The sequence below is a fragment of the Siniperca chuatsi genome, linkage group LG12, assembly GCF_020085105.1.
Source record: "Siniperca chuatsi isolate FFG_IHB_CAS linkage group LG12, ASM2008510v1, whole genome shotgun sequence".
Classification (NCBI taxonomy): domain Eukaryota; kingdom Metazoa; phylum Chordata; class Actinopteri; order Centrarchiformes; family Sinipercidae; genus Siniperca; species Siniperca chuatsi.
The window spans coordinates 16,151,135-16,168,696 of NC_058053.1; the positions used below are offsets into that span (position 1 = coordinate 16,151,135).

Consider the following 17,562-nt stretch of genomic DNA (forward strand, 5'->3'; position numbering starts at 1 on the left):
AAGCAGGATAATATTAAAGTTAAAAATCTTATTGGATTTTCATATTTTTTCAAATCATCTTAATAATCCAACAGTCTTAGATTACCACATTAAGTGAAACGTTGTGGTTTTAGTCCCTTTTTGTGTTTCTCTGCAAAGTGTTTTTTTGCTGAGATGTGGTGGAAGAATATGGTCTTGTAGTTGCAACTGCCAGGATGAAGATCCACACTTGATTTGACTAAAGCCTAATGGAATAATTCTACTTTTTTGGGGGAAATATGCTTATTTGATTTCTGGTGAAGAGTTACATGAGAAGATCATGGCCAGTATGAAGAAGAAGAATCAATACCGCGATCAATGACTATTTCAATGTTTTACTTCGCAGACATGGAAAAAATCAGAACCAAATTTTTTAAGGCAGACTGCTGCACTATTTGCACTATTAGACTAGTTAGATTTGTTTGGCCACTTGAGGGCAGCAAACAAGTTGTGAAAACAACATGGACATATCATCACCTTTTAAGTTGATATGTTGAACTTGTTGCACAGTTGCAGTTGCACACAAACACATTTTCACATTGTCATTTGATACACATTATTGTAATAAAAATATTGTTTATAGCCGCTTTAAGAAAAAAAGCAATTACTATTTTAAGAAGACGCAGTTCCTGTATAATTTTATGGTTTAAAGTGGGTTTTGCAGTGCAGCTTTGTATTTTTTTTTTACCTTTTGCCTATGGGTGGTGAAACAAGCCACACAGATTAGACAGTGCAAACAACCATTATAAATCCATTTAACTCCAGAGGTGTGGGTGAAATGGCTTTTAGGCACCACTGTTCTAAATCACCGCTGTTCAAAAGCATCTAGACCTCACACAGGAAGAAAAATCACCAATAGAACAAAGGATGCAGCTAGTTTGCAGGTATGCTTGACACAAATCTTCTTTTGACAGATAGGACCTCATTCAAGCTGAAGACAATGATGGCCAGTTCAGAATCAGAAATACTTTATTGATCCCTGATGGGAAACTCTTTTGTTACAGCAGCTCACTATCATGTCAGTGCACACAGGAATAGAAGTTCTAAGCAAATCAAATACACTATAATACGGGTAAGATAAATTAAGTACAAAGTGGATATAAGTATAAAATTAAAATAAGTATAAAGTACAAATGGAGCTACGGCAACAGGCAGCATGCATGTTGGCGCATGCACACTTATGTGAAGTCTACATATTCAATTAAACTTCATTCCTTTAGCTGTTTGTGTTGCAAATTTGGGGAGCTGAAATGTCAACTAAATATGAATACCTGTGGCTGAATGTTGCAGCTTGTGAGAGGGATTAACTACATTTCAGAGGGGAATATTGCTCTCTTTTCTGAACTACAATTATCTGACAGCTGGAGTTACTAGTTATTTTACAAAATTAAGATTTTTGCATACAAAACATATAAAGTACTTATAAAATATGATGCTTTGTTATAAATTAAACTACCCAACAGTATATAACAACAACAACAGTAGAGCTGAAATGATTAGTCAATTAATCGATTAGTCGATTGACTGAAAATTAATTGGCAACTACTTTGATAATCATTTAGGTCATTTTGCATACAAAAATGCCAAACATTTCATGGTTCCAGCTTCTCAAATTTCAGGATTTGCTGCTTTTCAATTTAAGACGGTGTAGTCCCTCATTCGTCCAGAGGTGTTCTATCGTAGAAAAGGTTTCAGTTGTAGTTTTTAGAATAAAAAACAGTGTCCAGATGACTACGATTGAAACCTGCTTTTCAATTATTTTAATTTCTTTTTAATAATTGTAAGGTTTGGACTATTGCTTGGACAAACCAACCATTGTGAAGGTGTCACTTTGGGCTCTGGGTAATTGCAACGACCTTTCTCTTTATTTTCTGAATTTTTACCAACCAATCAATCAATCTATGAATCAAAAAAATAGTCAGCAGATGAATCCATAATGAGAATAATCATTAGTGGCAGTCCTATACAAAACAGTTAACTAGCTCCACCTCAAACAACTACATTAAAATGCTGCTTACACATTAATCTGTAAATATAATCCAATGATATAACATATAATAGCAGCCATTTTTCAGCATTGAGCACTTTTACTTTTAATACTTTAGGTACCTGATCATACTTACATACTTTCACTTTCTACTTGTAAGGGAGTATTTTTACAGTATGGTATTAGTACTTTTACATTTTTTTTTAAAGTCTGCAATTGTAGTTCCATATGCATATACATTACATAAATAGAGACAAGTTTTAGCTCTTTAAATGCACTTGCTCTCTCACTTGCCCACTCAAGTGCTCTCTGTCTCTCTCTTCCTTTGTCAGATCAGTTGGAGAGTCGGTTGAATGTATTTTATACATTAGCACTGAGTTAAATTCCTATGTGTCATAGTTAGCCACATCTCTCTTCCTTGTGTACTCCAGTGTTGCTCTCCCCTCCCTGTGTTCCTTGTCAGTCCTCTGTTCGTCTCTTGGTGTGTGTGTGTGTGTACGGGCCTGGGCGCTCTGGTTTTCCCTCCTGCTGTGGATCACCGGCACACCTGACATTCATCACCCAATCAACTCCCACAGTATATCTACCTGGCTCTACCATGCAACCGGCGCCAGATCGTCTCAGTACATCAAGCTACTCCCTGCCGGTGATCGCAGCCACCTTGTCCTCGCCGTTCTCTGCAAACTGCCTTTCCTGTTCTGCCTGCTACGCTGCACGAGCCATCTCTAGAACCCACTCTCACCGTCTCTGCTCCTGAGCCCAGCCGGTTCTCCACGGACCGTGTCGGCAAACCTCACTACCGGCTCCAGCGAACTACGCCTGACTCGCCCGCTCTGGAAGAGCGTTCATCGACCAGTAATTGTTTACCATGTTACAATAAAGACTGTTAAAACCACTATCCAGCTCTCCACCTCGCTGTGTTCTGCTTTTGGTTCCTTAGATCATGCACTACAACACTATGATTATTAGGGAAGCCTGTTCACTAAAGCCAAGTATTGTCTGAACCACATTCAAACCTGGTCAGGAGGAGGGTCACTAAGCCAGGCTGGATGCTGTGTGTTGATCCATTCAGATTAGCTGCCAACGCATGTTTAACCAGTATCACTGTATAGGTGTGAAAGGAGTATTAGCTTGCCTTAATTATGGCAAAGTGTAAAGGTGTGAGATGTTTCAGTGTTTGAATTCATGCTGGTAAAAATTCAAAACCCTCCAGCATCCTTGTGAGCAGAATATATTTGTGTGGTCTGACTTTCAGCCATGGGCTGTCCACTCACAGTGTGTTAGGGAAGGTTTTTCCACTCAATATTTTATACATGAGGAATTTTTCACAAAGGAAAGGATATGTTGCTGGCTTGAATTTTCATAAACAGTGAGGTTGTAGCTGGCTCCAGTTACCAAGTGCAACACATCACCTATTTAAAAATAAATTAGCAGATAAAAATCAATGCAGATCACTTCCAATGTGGTGACATGTCTCTCCTGAAAGAACAATAACAGCCTGTAAACACCAATGCAACAAGATTGCAAAGAAAGCTGTGGCAGAGTCAACCAGTTCACTTAAGAATGACTTTAAAACCAACCACGAGTCCCACTGTTAATATTGGGAAGGTGCAGGAGGAAAAGTTCCATCACAGGTGTCAAATACCTGCCAACACAAAAAATGATAATGACATGTGGGGTGTAAACTGCAAAGGACAATATTCATCACCCCAGCATGTGACTGATATTCAAACGACCAAATAGGAATAAGACATTAGTGCAGACAGCCTGATAAATAACATCAAAAATGGTTAAAAACAGCCTGCTTTAGAACATTCTTCAACAAAAAGAATATCCAACCGGAAGAGTTTTTAAACAACACACAAAGAAGAGTAAACACTGTCAAAGTGATCATGTTAAAGCAAATATCCAGTGATTTATGCAGAAAGCGTAATGCTCTATATATCCCCAGAGGATTTTGTGTGTGGGTAGTTTTTCAGTGTAGAGTTCTCAGGTGCAGTGAACAGACTAACAGCTGTTCATCAGTCGCGCCATGCTTCAGATAATTCACGTGATTAAAATCTAATCCCAAACTTAATCTCATCAAACTGCACATGGACTGCGTGTTTATAATGATAAGCAAAGTAGCATTTATTACAAATTAATTTCTAAATCAAATTCTGGTATTTGCAATGAATTTATTGAAAGAATGCATATAGCATACTGCTTTAAAACATACTGTAATTAGCATCTGTTTCCATAATTAATTCCCTAAGCAAGTCTTGTCTTTAGGGAGCAGAATGGGGAGAGGTCAGCGAGGATTTGTCCTCCAGTGGGAACAAATGGATTAGAGACTGGCTACTCAGCAGAACCCATTTAATCTACTGTATGATTTATTCAGAATTGATTTATTCAGTGTAACATTAAGGAAGAAATACAGATTACAGAGTGACATGCTAGCCCTATTTAGTTTGTTTCCTAAAACTATAGGTATCATTTTAGTTTCCGCATGAACAAATATTTAGTAACACTACTGAGCAAAAGCGTTTCATATCAATAATGAGATGACTCTCTGGAACTAAATCTATATTAGTTCCAGGAACAGCACCTTTCCAAATGAATCTGAAATGACAATGTGAGACCAGCGTATTTAAAACTGCCTTTTGGAGCATGCAGTCAGCTTGTGTTTCAAGTGAAAGTTCTTGGTCGTTTTTTTTTTTTATTTGCTTGTCTAATTAATCTCTTGCTTAGGGGCAAGCAAAACAAGCATATGCGCAAGGAAATTTGATCTAAGGTTGTTAGTGGATACTTAAAAGATATCCTCACAGAGATGCATATGCTTACTGTATGTGGCATTCATACAAATACAGAAGAATGATACGATTAAGGATGGCATTTTTTGCATCACTTATTGTGCACTTGCCTTAACAAATAATTTAAAAGAAAGTAGAACAAATCAAATCATCCAAAAATGAGAAACTTGAACCAATTATTTTTCTTTCGTGTGAAAGTGCAGTACAGAAAACTGGCAAATAAATTCAATATGTAGCACTGCAGCTGCTCTTCAAACACACATCTGTTTTAGTTTGCCTCTAGCGGTGTCACAACAGCCCCAGTCTGCCTCACACTCACATCACGGATAAATGAAGTGAGGCCTTGGTTAATGTGAAGTGGCAAGTTTTTTTTGTTCAAGCTCTGTCACAAGTTGGAATTTATTTAATCAGAGAGAGTTATTCCCTGCAAGTGGAGTTGTTCAGTGAGAAGGTAGGGAAAAATCATTGCTATCAGGGCCACTGCCTCTAGGTTTTAAGGATTTCTCACTCTCTGGTTGGATTAGTTTTCGCCTCCCCAATATCTTGTCTTCTCTGGTCAGTGGAGCAGGTATATGATGTTGGTCTGAATGGATGCCACAGGAATCAAGATGAATATCTTAGCTTCAAGTCTGTACCAGCTCTGTGTCAGCACTCTCAGGTGTTTCTCCCAATTTCTCTCTGAGCCGTCAAGCCAAAGCTTCTTATTCTTTTTCAGTGAGCTGATACAACCCATTTTTAGTTGACTGCACCATGTAAATAAAGGCAATATGACTAACAGCCATGTCTGAGTAATAATCATCTACTGTATGAGAATGACACATTTGTACAGTATGATTCATATCACCTACTCATCTATTACACATTACACTAGTCTGTCTGTCTGTCTGTGCTTAACATGAAAGAGCCTTCCTGACAATTTAACACCAAGAACCAAGTCAATACCTTTTTCGTGGTTAGACCTTAAGCTAATTGAAAATCTTTCAGCCTATAATGAGCATGAAATGTCAGAGCCAAAAGATATAGAGCTGGCATTTAATCTACACTGAGGAACAATAATCCAATTGACAAGAGTCCTGATGAAGACAGAATGAGAGTTGCTCCAGGATTAATGGCAGAAATGCAAAGTTGTCACATTCAAGTGGAGCCATGTCTAATTTGTATTCTTAATAATAATAATAATAATAATAATATATATTGTAATGTATTAGTGAGACAATGTGTTTGAGTCTGTATGTTCTCCCTGTTTCTGTGTGGGTTTTCTCACACAGTCCAAAAAAAATGCAGTTAAGGTGAAACAGTGACTCTTAGTTGTCTGTAGGTGTGAATGTGAGTGTGAATGTCTGTTTATATGTGTTATCTCACTTAAGTACTCCAGGGCGTCCCTCTGGCAACCCCCAAGAAAAATTGTGAAAAATGCTAAACACAATATCCCAGAGTCCAAGGTGATGTCTTCAAATATCTTGTTTTGTCTAACCAACAGTCCAAAACCCAAAGATATTCAGTTTACCAGATACAAAACAGAGAAAAGCAGCAAATAACTTATTTTTATGAAGAGAGAAGAACCACAGAATGATTGACATTTTGTCTTAAAATTAATCAATAGTGACCATTAATTGATTATCGAAATTGCTAATAATTATTTACTTAATTGACTAATCAATATTTTGATCAACTGAGTAATCGTTGGAGCTCTGCACTTAACATGTCTTTAGCGCTTAACCTTACAAGGTAACTGGTACCTTAATTAATTATATATTTTCATCACAATTAGGTGATATAACATAAAGAGTATTGTTTTGGAGTTATTTTTTCTGTTGTGCTGCATTTGTTATTAGAAACTTAATATTATATAAGTATAGCTGACAGTGGTTCTTTTAAGGATTTGATCAACAGAAAGCTGTATTACAATCTTTAATGAAACATGTTACAATGTCATCAAGAGCCATAACTAAGAATCCCATAAAATATAATCCAAATAAACCTAAACTGAATTAGTCATGTATACAGTATATGCAGTGTCTCTTTCCACATGCCCAAGTAAGGCTAATAAATACAGTTGTCCTTGAAAATATGTCAAGTATAATCTTCATTAATTAAAACTATGTACTGTATGTGTACCGCTGAGGCTAGCTAGACCTGAATCCCAGGGGGAGGGGCAGGCAGACATCTCCACACTCACACCATGTTGCTGCTTCAGGTGAATTTTTAAGTTAGTCATGCTGCCTTTGTACTTTATAGCAGCACGGTTTATTTTGCAAATTGCATGTGTCTTGTCAAGTTATCAGTCTCTCTCAAAAAACATGAAGTGTCGCCAAACATTTGATTTGTAGGAATTTGGAGGAACGTGTACCTCTTCCTCCTCCGTGTTAATCTCTAATGTGACACGCCTCGGCCTCCGTAGTAGCTGACAGGCCACTGACAACAAGAGATTAGAGAGCGTGCTTGAAAAACAGTTTAGAGAAGAGGAATCAATCTAAATGTAAAATTATTGGTATCAATTTGACTTTACCGATGCAAATGTTAGAAATGATACATCGCGAGTTCATCCCAAATTGTAACTGGTGGACACTTTTTTTTAATCGGGGAAGTCGCATATTGAACTTTTATGCCAGCGCACCGATGCGAATAGGTGAATCTTACCATCAGTACACAAAGTTGCTAGAGTTGGTGAAGCTGAATTGTCCAAATAACTCTAAATATATAAGCTGAATACACCCTCATTATATATCAAAGTTATCATTGCATAAAACATTGTAGGATAAATGGATTTGGCTTTAAAGCTAAACAAGCTGTTTAACCTTTGCCAGTATTTGTTGATTTGGGTTAAACTGCAAGAATATCCAAAAACTGTTTTAGAAAGCTTCAACTTTCAAATAGTATCAGAAGGTCCATCTAAACTACCAATGTCTTCTTCTGAACCTCTTTGCTGTGTTCAGCTCAGAGAAGTGTTTTTTTTTATTCCCACTTGTGGGTGTTGCTTTGCTCCATGCTCATGTGAGAATAACATGATCCAATGGAAGATAAAATGACCCCAGAGTTTACAAAAGAAAAAGTGCAAGAGAGCATACTGAGCGTAATGGAATCTGCGTATATGCTATTTCAGGTTTTGGGAAACTTCATTAATGTGTGTTTACACTCCACTACACTCCTGCTTTTAGGATAAAGTTCCCCAACACAACACATGCCAGCATCTGTCAGTCTTGTCCTTTCTCCTGCCGCACTGCAGCTGCCTGCCCTGTGCTTTGCTGAACACCCATAGATATTCAGGCCACCGTGGATCATTTGTGAAACAGATCTTCCATATCAATATTAGTATATGTATGTATCCACAGCAAACCCACACAAATGTTGCTGTCTTTCCTGCCTTCCATGCAATATATTTTCACAATAATAAACTGTCAGACACCATGGATGTAGGAACATATTATACGTATGACATCATCACAGTAATCTTTTAAACTGGTTATTTTCCAATGCTTTGCAAAACAAGCAAAACCACCCCTGATCTCATTGATTAGTAAAAAAAAACCATTAAGACTTAAACAAGAAGACTCATATGCTTTGATTGACATTAAATAAGGACACTGTTATCCACTGAGAAAATAATGAATTTGCCTTTTTTTCCTCTCGATTATGCAGTCTGTTGTGGTTACTGCTAATGAAACTCATTCCTCACCTTTGTCCTCAAAGTCTATGTGTTCATGTGTATATCAAGCATATCTTTAAAGCTCCATTAAGAGATATTTTTGATAATCAAATTTTGGTAGTGCTGATCCCACTGAGAATCAACATGTCCATCCTGAAGCTCTTTCCAGCTTTCACCCTCATTGTTTTGGTTCGCTGGTCCATATAGCCCCAGTGGCTCTCACAAAGACTGGCACAAAACAGCTGCTCCAAGGTCACAAGCGTACACAAGCTAGTTATATACTACACACCCAGCGTAAAATGGCAGAATGCCAAAGATAACGAGGGACTGATGAGGAGAATCGAACATCAAGCAAGCAAAAAAATAAAAATAAATCTCAAATGTTTTCTCAGGAAATGGAGGACTATACAAGAGCTAAAAGGGGAGTACTGGGTGTACATTTGTCAGGTGCTCTGAAACTGCTGGATGAGTAAGTAGGGATTTGTTTGCTAACGCACACACTTAAATAAAATATGAGGGATCTGTTGCTGTGAGTCTTTCTGCCATATAGTGGTCAAATATCACTTTTAACTCCCAGTGAAACGCAGTTTGACATCTTTAGCTTCTGTTATGTGACATATTTCTGAGTGAAACAGAGTATGTGAAAAGGGAAATAATTTCAAGAGGCAATTGATTGGTCAAAAGTGATCATGACTTGCAATCATTCATTTTTGGATTAGATTAGGAGGTGGGGTGATGAGAAGAAATTAATACATTAGATTTCAACCACGCTCTTTTGGAAATGTACTGGACTGTTCATTATTTATTGGGGCTGAGGTAATATGGTAAATAACCATATTTTATTATATTCACACCAAAGGTAGGTAGTATTGGAGAAAATAAAAAAACAAAGGCTGACATTTTCAAACCCTTACGTTTAATAGCGAACTGTGACTCTTAAACCTTGGCTCTCTGACCCCCCTTACCTCGCCGGGGAAAAAAAAGCAAACTACCAGCCCAACTTTGTCCTCTCCCATAGTAGCTACTCGAAAGTTACCTATGACAATTTCAGCTCTGAAACAAAAATAAGATGCTAACTTAGTCTAGCCAATGCAATGAGCAAACAGCACAGAGGGAGTGAGAGTTATTAACAAACAGTTAATTTCTTAAAATGCAAATCCTCCTTACAAATAATCGCATCGTCACACAAACTGTGTGTGCAGAATATGAATATATGGGTTCATGACAGCCAACCCGCCTTACATTGTCGTTTTGTGTTTGCAGCACCTTTCTGTATTTGGTTGTGTCTTTGCAGCGCATTCGTGTATTTGGTTGTGTTGTGTTTTTGCAGTACATTTCTGTATTTGCAGCTTGATTTCTAAATGCTGCGCATGTGTTGTCAAATTTATGAAGATGTTTTCTTCATTTGCTTGTGTTTTGTCTATTTGCATGTGTTTTCTTAAGTTGCAGTGCATTTGCCCTTGTCGGCCACTGTACCTCCTACCTCAAAAAAAACAACAAAATCTATTAAGCCTACACATCACACAAACAGCGCGCACACAGCCAACATTTGCGACATGTGCATATTAACGGCTGGTTATGCTATTCTAATCCAAAACACGTCTTTTTGTCAAATTCAGTGAATATCTCCTCACAGTCCACAAGCTGTCCTTTCAGTGTGTGCGCTGAAAAAAAAAATGGTGTTTGTATACAGCCCTGGCTCTGTAAATGGGAAACAAACAAAGTGGCTCGGACCGAGCCACACAACACTATTCCAGCCATGATTTGTGTGTCAGGGACGTTAAATGACTTGCCCACGGACATTCAGCTTACTTTCTAGTTTGCCAAGATATGTTGTTGTTGTGATGTTAGCTATAGTAGCAGGAGAGTTGTGAGTATCCTGCCTGGAGCTGGTTTGCTGGCTCAGGGAAACCGTCTCGTCTTCTCTGGCTGTTAGCTTCGCAGCAGCAACTGTAAGGACAGTTTACTAACCCACAACCTAGCTAAGCTAATCCATAACCTAGCTAACGTTAGTTACATTACTTGCTGTGTTGTTGTTCGCGATATATCATGGTATCTGCCATGGTATTGGATTTCTCCAGAATCACATAGCCCACTTTTAATGACAGTTTTCCCAAATAAATCGCCTCTCGTCGCCAGCTCCTATTGAAAATGAATGACTGCCGGCCGCTTTTATAGCTCATGAAGCTTTTGGTGTGAGCGCACGGTCAGCATCAGCGGCTGCGCCCTCTTCTTCCGGCAATGACGCATTTGCCAAGGTAACGTTACGCATGCTGGCTAGCTAGCTAGGCCAGTGGCTAACGTTTCAAGCCAGCTAGTTTCATCTGAAAGCTCCAAATGTCTTGCTTGGGTCAGAAATGACCCAAGCAAGATAGGCACCGTTCAGGAGAGTCTGAACAGGAGTCACACCACGCTGTAAATGTATATCCATGTTTCATATTTCATAATATATAAACTAGAAAGTAACTTTAAATTAAATTAACCTGGATGTGTTGCGTCAGTCTTATGCTGCCACCTACTGCCGCTACAGATATAAAACCTTCACTTACAAACACAAAGGCAAGTTGCAGAAAATCCACAAAGCTTGCTTTTAAATTAACAACGACAATCCTGATAAATCTAATATCACAGATACGGGACTCACTATTGTCATGCATGCATCGCGTCCAATGGGCGGTTAAGGTGGGGGCGTGAGGTCCAATGAGGTTAAAGTAGGGGTGGGAGATAGCAAGTTTAGTCAGTCACCATATAGTGGTAAAACCATAGGGTAAAACACGTATTTTGAAAAGAAAAAAACATATTTAAAATAAATACAAACTATTTTAAGTTGCCTCCCCAGTGCTTAAAAAAATATTTGGCGTGCCACTCCCCCTCATAAATAACGAACAGCCCCTAAACACAAACGTTTTTGCCAACTGACATCTATACACACACCTCTGACCCATGATGTCGCTCTGCTAGCTATTACGATCAAATACATTTGATTAGATACATTTGTGTACAGGTCATTAAAAGTCATTAAAAATATTTCAATGTTTCACAGGAAGAGAAAACGCAACAGGTTACAAAACAATGAAGGGTTGTACCCAGGATCAGAACTTGTATTTTTACTGCGCCTTAATTTTACTACGCCTTAATTTTGCTTAAAAGTCACAACTTCTTAGTAATAACGGCTATATCATATAACACCCCAACTATGCAATTTTCAATTTTGAGTGATGGGATTTCAATGTTTTATTTGCTACAGCCTGGCAAAGAACAACCTGAGCTCCTTCTCCTGTTTCTGTTAGCAGCCTAGTCACATTTTCACTGTCACCACTTTAGTTCAATCCTACAGGATGAGCCTATCTAAATGACAGCAGGAATCATCTGTGCAAAGCATTCTATGAAATATTAAATAAATATATAAATATTACATTCATTTTTGTACTTTTTGTCTCTGAGCTGAACAAGTTCCCATTGAACTTCTCTTCACAAAACTTGACACTCCCCGCAGTGCACTTCTGCCCTATTACAAGTCCCCATTTAGCCCAGCAGGAGAGCAGAATCCCATGAATAAAATCTTTTCATGCAAGGAAATGTTGATAGAAGAATGACAAATAAAGCACCTTCTTATCCGAGGGCCCAGTGTGTGTCAATGGAACTGATGTTGTCAAAACATGATAACACAGCACCATCTGTAGTGAATCCTATAAGCAACTCTATACCTAATTGTGAAATTTAACCTCCTGGAAATTTCAGAGGGAGAAACAAACCACATAAATTCAGATGGATGGTTTATAAAGTAAAACATCTTCCACTGCTATAAATTCAGTGGTATTTAAATTCTAACATTAAGTATTCAGCTGTGGTTATGTTTTACCATTTGGTTTTCAGTTTCTTATACGATTAAAATTATTGCAGCCTTTCTTTGTGTCCATAAAACATCAGCCTCAAAGTGCCCAAAGCATTTATGTTTCAACACTAAGATGTTTACTCTTTCACAAACATAACAGACAAAAGGTGTAAAGCTACATTAAGCAATATTCTTGATATTAAATTGAATCCAGTTACTCCCTGTAATGTAAAAGGGTTGTTTGCAGCTATTGCTGTTCTCACCCAATCAACATTCCAGTCTGCAGCTTTCAGCTTTAAACTGACGTCAGCTCTTTGTTAGACAGTAGTTTTCTGGTCCAAAACAAGTAGCTTAAAACATGACTTGTACTATTCTCTGTAAAGTTTAAACAGTTTAAAAGTAATTCATGTTACTTGCTATTAAATGCAATACTGTAAAGCAACACATAGTAGTAGCTGTTAGGTAATGTCTAATTATTTTAAGTGCTCATATGATATAACATGCTTTCTGTGCCCCCCCCCCATATCCATTACATCTATTAGTCCCATTTAACCATATTGCAGAGCAATACACCCAGGCATAAATATATATAAAAACATCTAATTGGTATGATGAGAAATAACAGAACAGCAGGCCCCAGGTGAAAAATGGCTGGAGTAACGCTTGAAAAGACTTACCAATGTACTGGTTCCACTCTGGATCCAGATCAGCTTGATTGGCCAGACAGCCCTTCATGACATTCAGGCAGTAGTTCTTACAGGATTTAACTGCTGGCATGCCCTGACAAAAGGGGCAGTACAGCATCTTGGTCAGTGCTCGGATACATGCTGGAGTGCTGCTTACCTGCAAGAACACAGAGTGTTGACAGCAGTCATAAGCACCCGGAGAAGCTCATTCAAAATCTATAACAATTTGAATCACATTCTGTCATTTAATAATTGCATTAATTCCCTGACAATTTAAATGTTTGTCATTTTCCATTTCTTTTTACTTAATGTAATTTACTTTCCCTGAACGCACCACAATTGAGTAATCTTAGCAATTTTAGCAAGTTCTTCAAAGTTTTATCAGAATACTATTGTCAGTTTATTATTTTGGGAAAAGTTACAGATTCATATTAGTATGCACGTTCAGAAATGTTACAAGAGCCGAGACAAGAATTCTGCTGACCAAAGGCTTTTGAACGTTTGTGAGCACTGTCAATCACAGTGTGTGTGATCATTGTCAAACAATTTGACCTGCATTTAAATGTCAAATAATAAATAAAGACAAATATTTATTTGGTCAGTCAGTCAGAATTAGCTGTCAAGCATTTTGTATTTCAGTTACTCATCTTTGTTTTTTTATTTCCCTCACTTTACATTGAAAAAGGATATGATGTTGTTGTGTGACAGGTGGAGTTTGAAGAGGGCAGTAAGGTCAAGCATATAAACACACATCCAGAAATACAAAGCCCCAGCTAATAAAAAAACACATGCTATAGACAGGAGAAGCATAAAAATCACTGACACAACATTTCTTAAGTGTTCTTTCACAGATAATCACTCAACAGCAATGACATTTGATAAATCATGTTTAGCACCTTTAGCTACTTATTTGGCTTGCAAGAAATAAAGTCTGCACGAGAACTAGGCCTTAAACAGCACATCATTGTGTTGTAGAAACTGGATTCATGTATCCAGTAGATAATGAAGTAGATAGGTAATGGAGTGGGCTATAACATGCAGCTCTTCACTTCCTCTTCATACCAGCTTTTGGTGTCAATTTGCTGATGGCTGACCACTGAGATCTCAAACTCTTGAATTGAGCCTGTATTTGTTGTTTGGCTAAAACATCTGTCATAGATATTCAAAGCACCTCCAAAACAGGATTCTGTTAATCATTTAAATCAGCAATCACACATGCACTGTTACAGAAATTGATTTTGAAATGCTGAAACAAAATAATGTATTTCTGGACATATGATCAATACTAACACATATGTCATACTTATGCTGTGTTCAAGCGCTTCTTGTGTAGATGCATCTTACTACAGCATCTCAGTTGACATAAATATGACTGGAGGCACATTGAAGTGGTTTTTGTCAGAGCAGGATTATTTTAGTGGGTGAAGTTTAAATACATTTATTAACCACAATTAAATTCATAATGCATTTGAAGAGGGTAGAAAACAACATTATGCGTCAGTTTAACAACCCATTCCAAAAGCAAGATCCCCATATCACAACTCGCTGAACATGGTGCTTTTCAAAAGTTTTCCAAGAAAGATTATCATTTCGGACATATTGATATCCATGAAAGAGAGGTGCAGATCTAGATATACTTTAGTCTTTTTAGGGAAAAGACAAATAAAACTGACTTGACTGGTGTGACTTAAATAGACTGTAGATCACTTTGAAGGGGGGATTACACAAACTATAAAGAAATGTGTTTGCCTGTCTCATTCAGGAGGTACTGTGATAGTGAGGAAATACCCGCAGAACAAACTACAGGAAACAGCTAACTGTTAGCTGAATCAATCGTTCCCTGTTGTATTACGTTCAGGCCACACGTGTAGACTGTGTACGTACCAAAGTGCAACATCTTATCAGTAAGCTAGTATAGTAGCATATCAGATAGCAAATACATACTGGACTGCATGACCTAGTAAAACTGATTTTATTAGATGATTTCTAAAGAGCATGCTGCACTCAACATTCTTATCCTCAACACTCAAATGCTTGCACTCTGGAGCCCTGTCAAGATGTTTTAAGTGAAAGCTCCTGGGTCGCAGCTAATGGACTTTTTTCTATGTTATATGAAGCACCAACAAGCTTTTCAGGTTGAAAACCCACCGTTTCAGACTACACCTAGACACGCCATGCAAGCAGTTACTAATGTTAATTTCCTTTATAAAAATAAAAATTTAACCCTGAGCACTTGTACTGTAGTGCTGAAGACACTTATTTTATTTTTTTTAGAAGGTATGCACAAACAATTTTTGTTCTATAGACTATTAATGCACTTAAAAGTTGCTTTGGACAAAAGCTTCTGTCAAATTAATGTAATGTAAAGACCATGAAGAGGATAAATTCCTATCACATTTTAATGCCTTATGCCTTGCCTTATGTGAATACATGTGCATGCATGAGAAGAGGGACAAAAAAACGTCTTTACTTAAGTAAAGTAAATTAAGGTATGATAACGTACCTCAAACTACACACAGAGATTGAATGAGTTCAGAATATAAAACTAAAACCGAATGTAACTGTAGTATCACAGTGGGGTGAGGAACGTCATTTTCAGTGGAAACCTATGAACCCAATCACACAGGGATGAAAGGCTGCCATTCTTGTTAATACCATTAAAGCAGAACAACCTGCAGGATTGTTGTTGCTGCTGCTGCTGCTAGGCAACCATAGAATAGGTTGGTCAGCTCTTAGTTAATCAATCAGAGCGCAGAAAAAGCAGTCATATTCAATCTTATTAAATGTAGACATGGCATTTGGCTACACCGTCACCATTCTTGCCCTTTATGCTGCCGAGATCAGCTTCATATGATTTAGTTACAGCTAAATATACGGTTGCTGTGGCTAAACACGCAAAACAAGCTGGTTGGAGATAATATATGTAGTCTGCAAGATAGTCATAGGAAAAGCAAAAGTATCTTTATATGTACTGCCATATTTCTAATTATCTAAATAAACAGCAATATTGTTGTCAAGTCCATTTTTATTTATATAGCCCAATATATAAAAATCACAAATATATACAAATCACAGATTTGCCTCATGGGTTATATTGTTCAAGCCTAAACTATGGAAAGTACAAGGAAATTGTGAAAAGAAGTAGTAAAGTGAGAAGAAAATATGTCACTCAGAGTGGCATCTGACTATAATAACTTTATATTTATTCATAAAGCACTTTTCAAAACAATATTACAAAGTGATTTGCAGTAAAACAATGATAACACAACAGATGGTTAAAAAATAAATAAAATAAGAACGAGATGACAATTAAAATTCCAAAAAAAAAAAAAAAAAAAGGAAAAAAAGCCTGCCTGAGGGGCCTGGACAACACAGGCCCAGCCACTCTTTGTGACAAGCTGAGATTTTGGACCCACTAAATGGCTAAAAGAGCCCTGCCAAAAGATCTCAGCGATCAGGCTTGTGGGGAATTAGCTGATCACAGAGCAGGAGCCTGACCAAGCAAAGCTTTTAAAAACAAGCAATAAAATCTTAAAACCAATTCTAAAACAGACAGGTAAGTGCAGTGCAGAAAAGATTGGTTTACTGACTTGCTATTACTAGAATAAGGTCAGTTACAGTAGTCAAGCCTGGAAAAGATAAAAATGTGGTCTGCAAATTAGATAAATGACCTGATCTTGGTTATTTGTTTTAATGTTTGATGTGCATGGACCCCTACCTCTTTCTCACCTCTAAAAATGCTCCTGCCAACATCTATCACACCTGACACAGGTGCAAGGCAGCCTTACAAAATAGACATGAATCTGTTCTCAGTAGATTTAGAGGGCATGAGGAGAAATAATCATTGTTACTACTATTAGCATTATTATTGCTATTATTATTATTCTTATTCTTAGTAATAGTAATAGTTCCTCGTTCATTCTTTTTCTAAACATCGTCATTTTTTAAACAATAAATGTTTCTTCATCACGAATCATCACATTAATTAGTGATATAGTACTATTTTAAAATGTGAGATAATATTATGATATTTCTCCCCCTCCACACTCTAATAACTCTACAAAAACAGTGTGTCCCCTTCCCTCACATTTTGAGTGTGAAAATCTTCCAAATAACCAACAACGAGTAACAATAGAAGTGAATGCACAAATCATCAATCATTCATTCTATTATATGAGGATAGAAACGCCATTAAGCAACCGACTGAATGAATGATTCTGACACTGGCAAGATGCTGTGCAATATCATAACATTTTACAAAGTTGATGGTCACCGTGGCTTTTATGGAATCACAGCATAATATTGCCACATTGTTTACACCTTTGCATCTGCCAAATTCATTGCCCTCTTACTACATAGAGTGCATCCATATAACAAAAGTATGCTTTTAAGCTGCCCACATGAAGATTTTAAATATTCCAAGTATCAATAACCAGACAGATGATTTTAATCACTTCAAATAAACAGAAGCAGATGCACTGTTTGGGTAATGATCTGGGATAAGCATGAGCTTTGTTTGTGAGATGCAGACTCCAGGCACGAGTTTCTGCTTGCTCAAAGCTCCGCTGGGTTTTGGGTTTTGTCTCTTAAGCTGTGAA

At 37.5% G+C, this 17,562-nt stretch overlaps 1 protein-coding gene across 2 annotated transcripts in view; it reads right to left on the reverse strand.

Moving 5' to 3' along the window:
- The window catches only part of LOC122885835 (glypican-6-like), a 92,882-nt gene that overhangs the window by 41,309 nt on the left and 34,011 nt on the right, over positions 1 to 17,562 (reverse strand). For both annotated transcript variants that reach the window (XM_044217529.1, XM_044217528.1), the window contains exon 4: positions 12,956 to 13,121. In XM_044217529.1, coding sequence (XP_044073464.1) covers positions 12,956 to 13,121 — 166 coding nt within the window. The remainder of the gene's footprint in view (positions 1 to 12,955; positions 13,122 to 17,562) is intronic.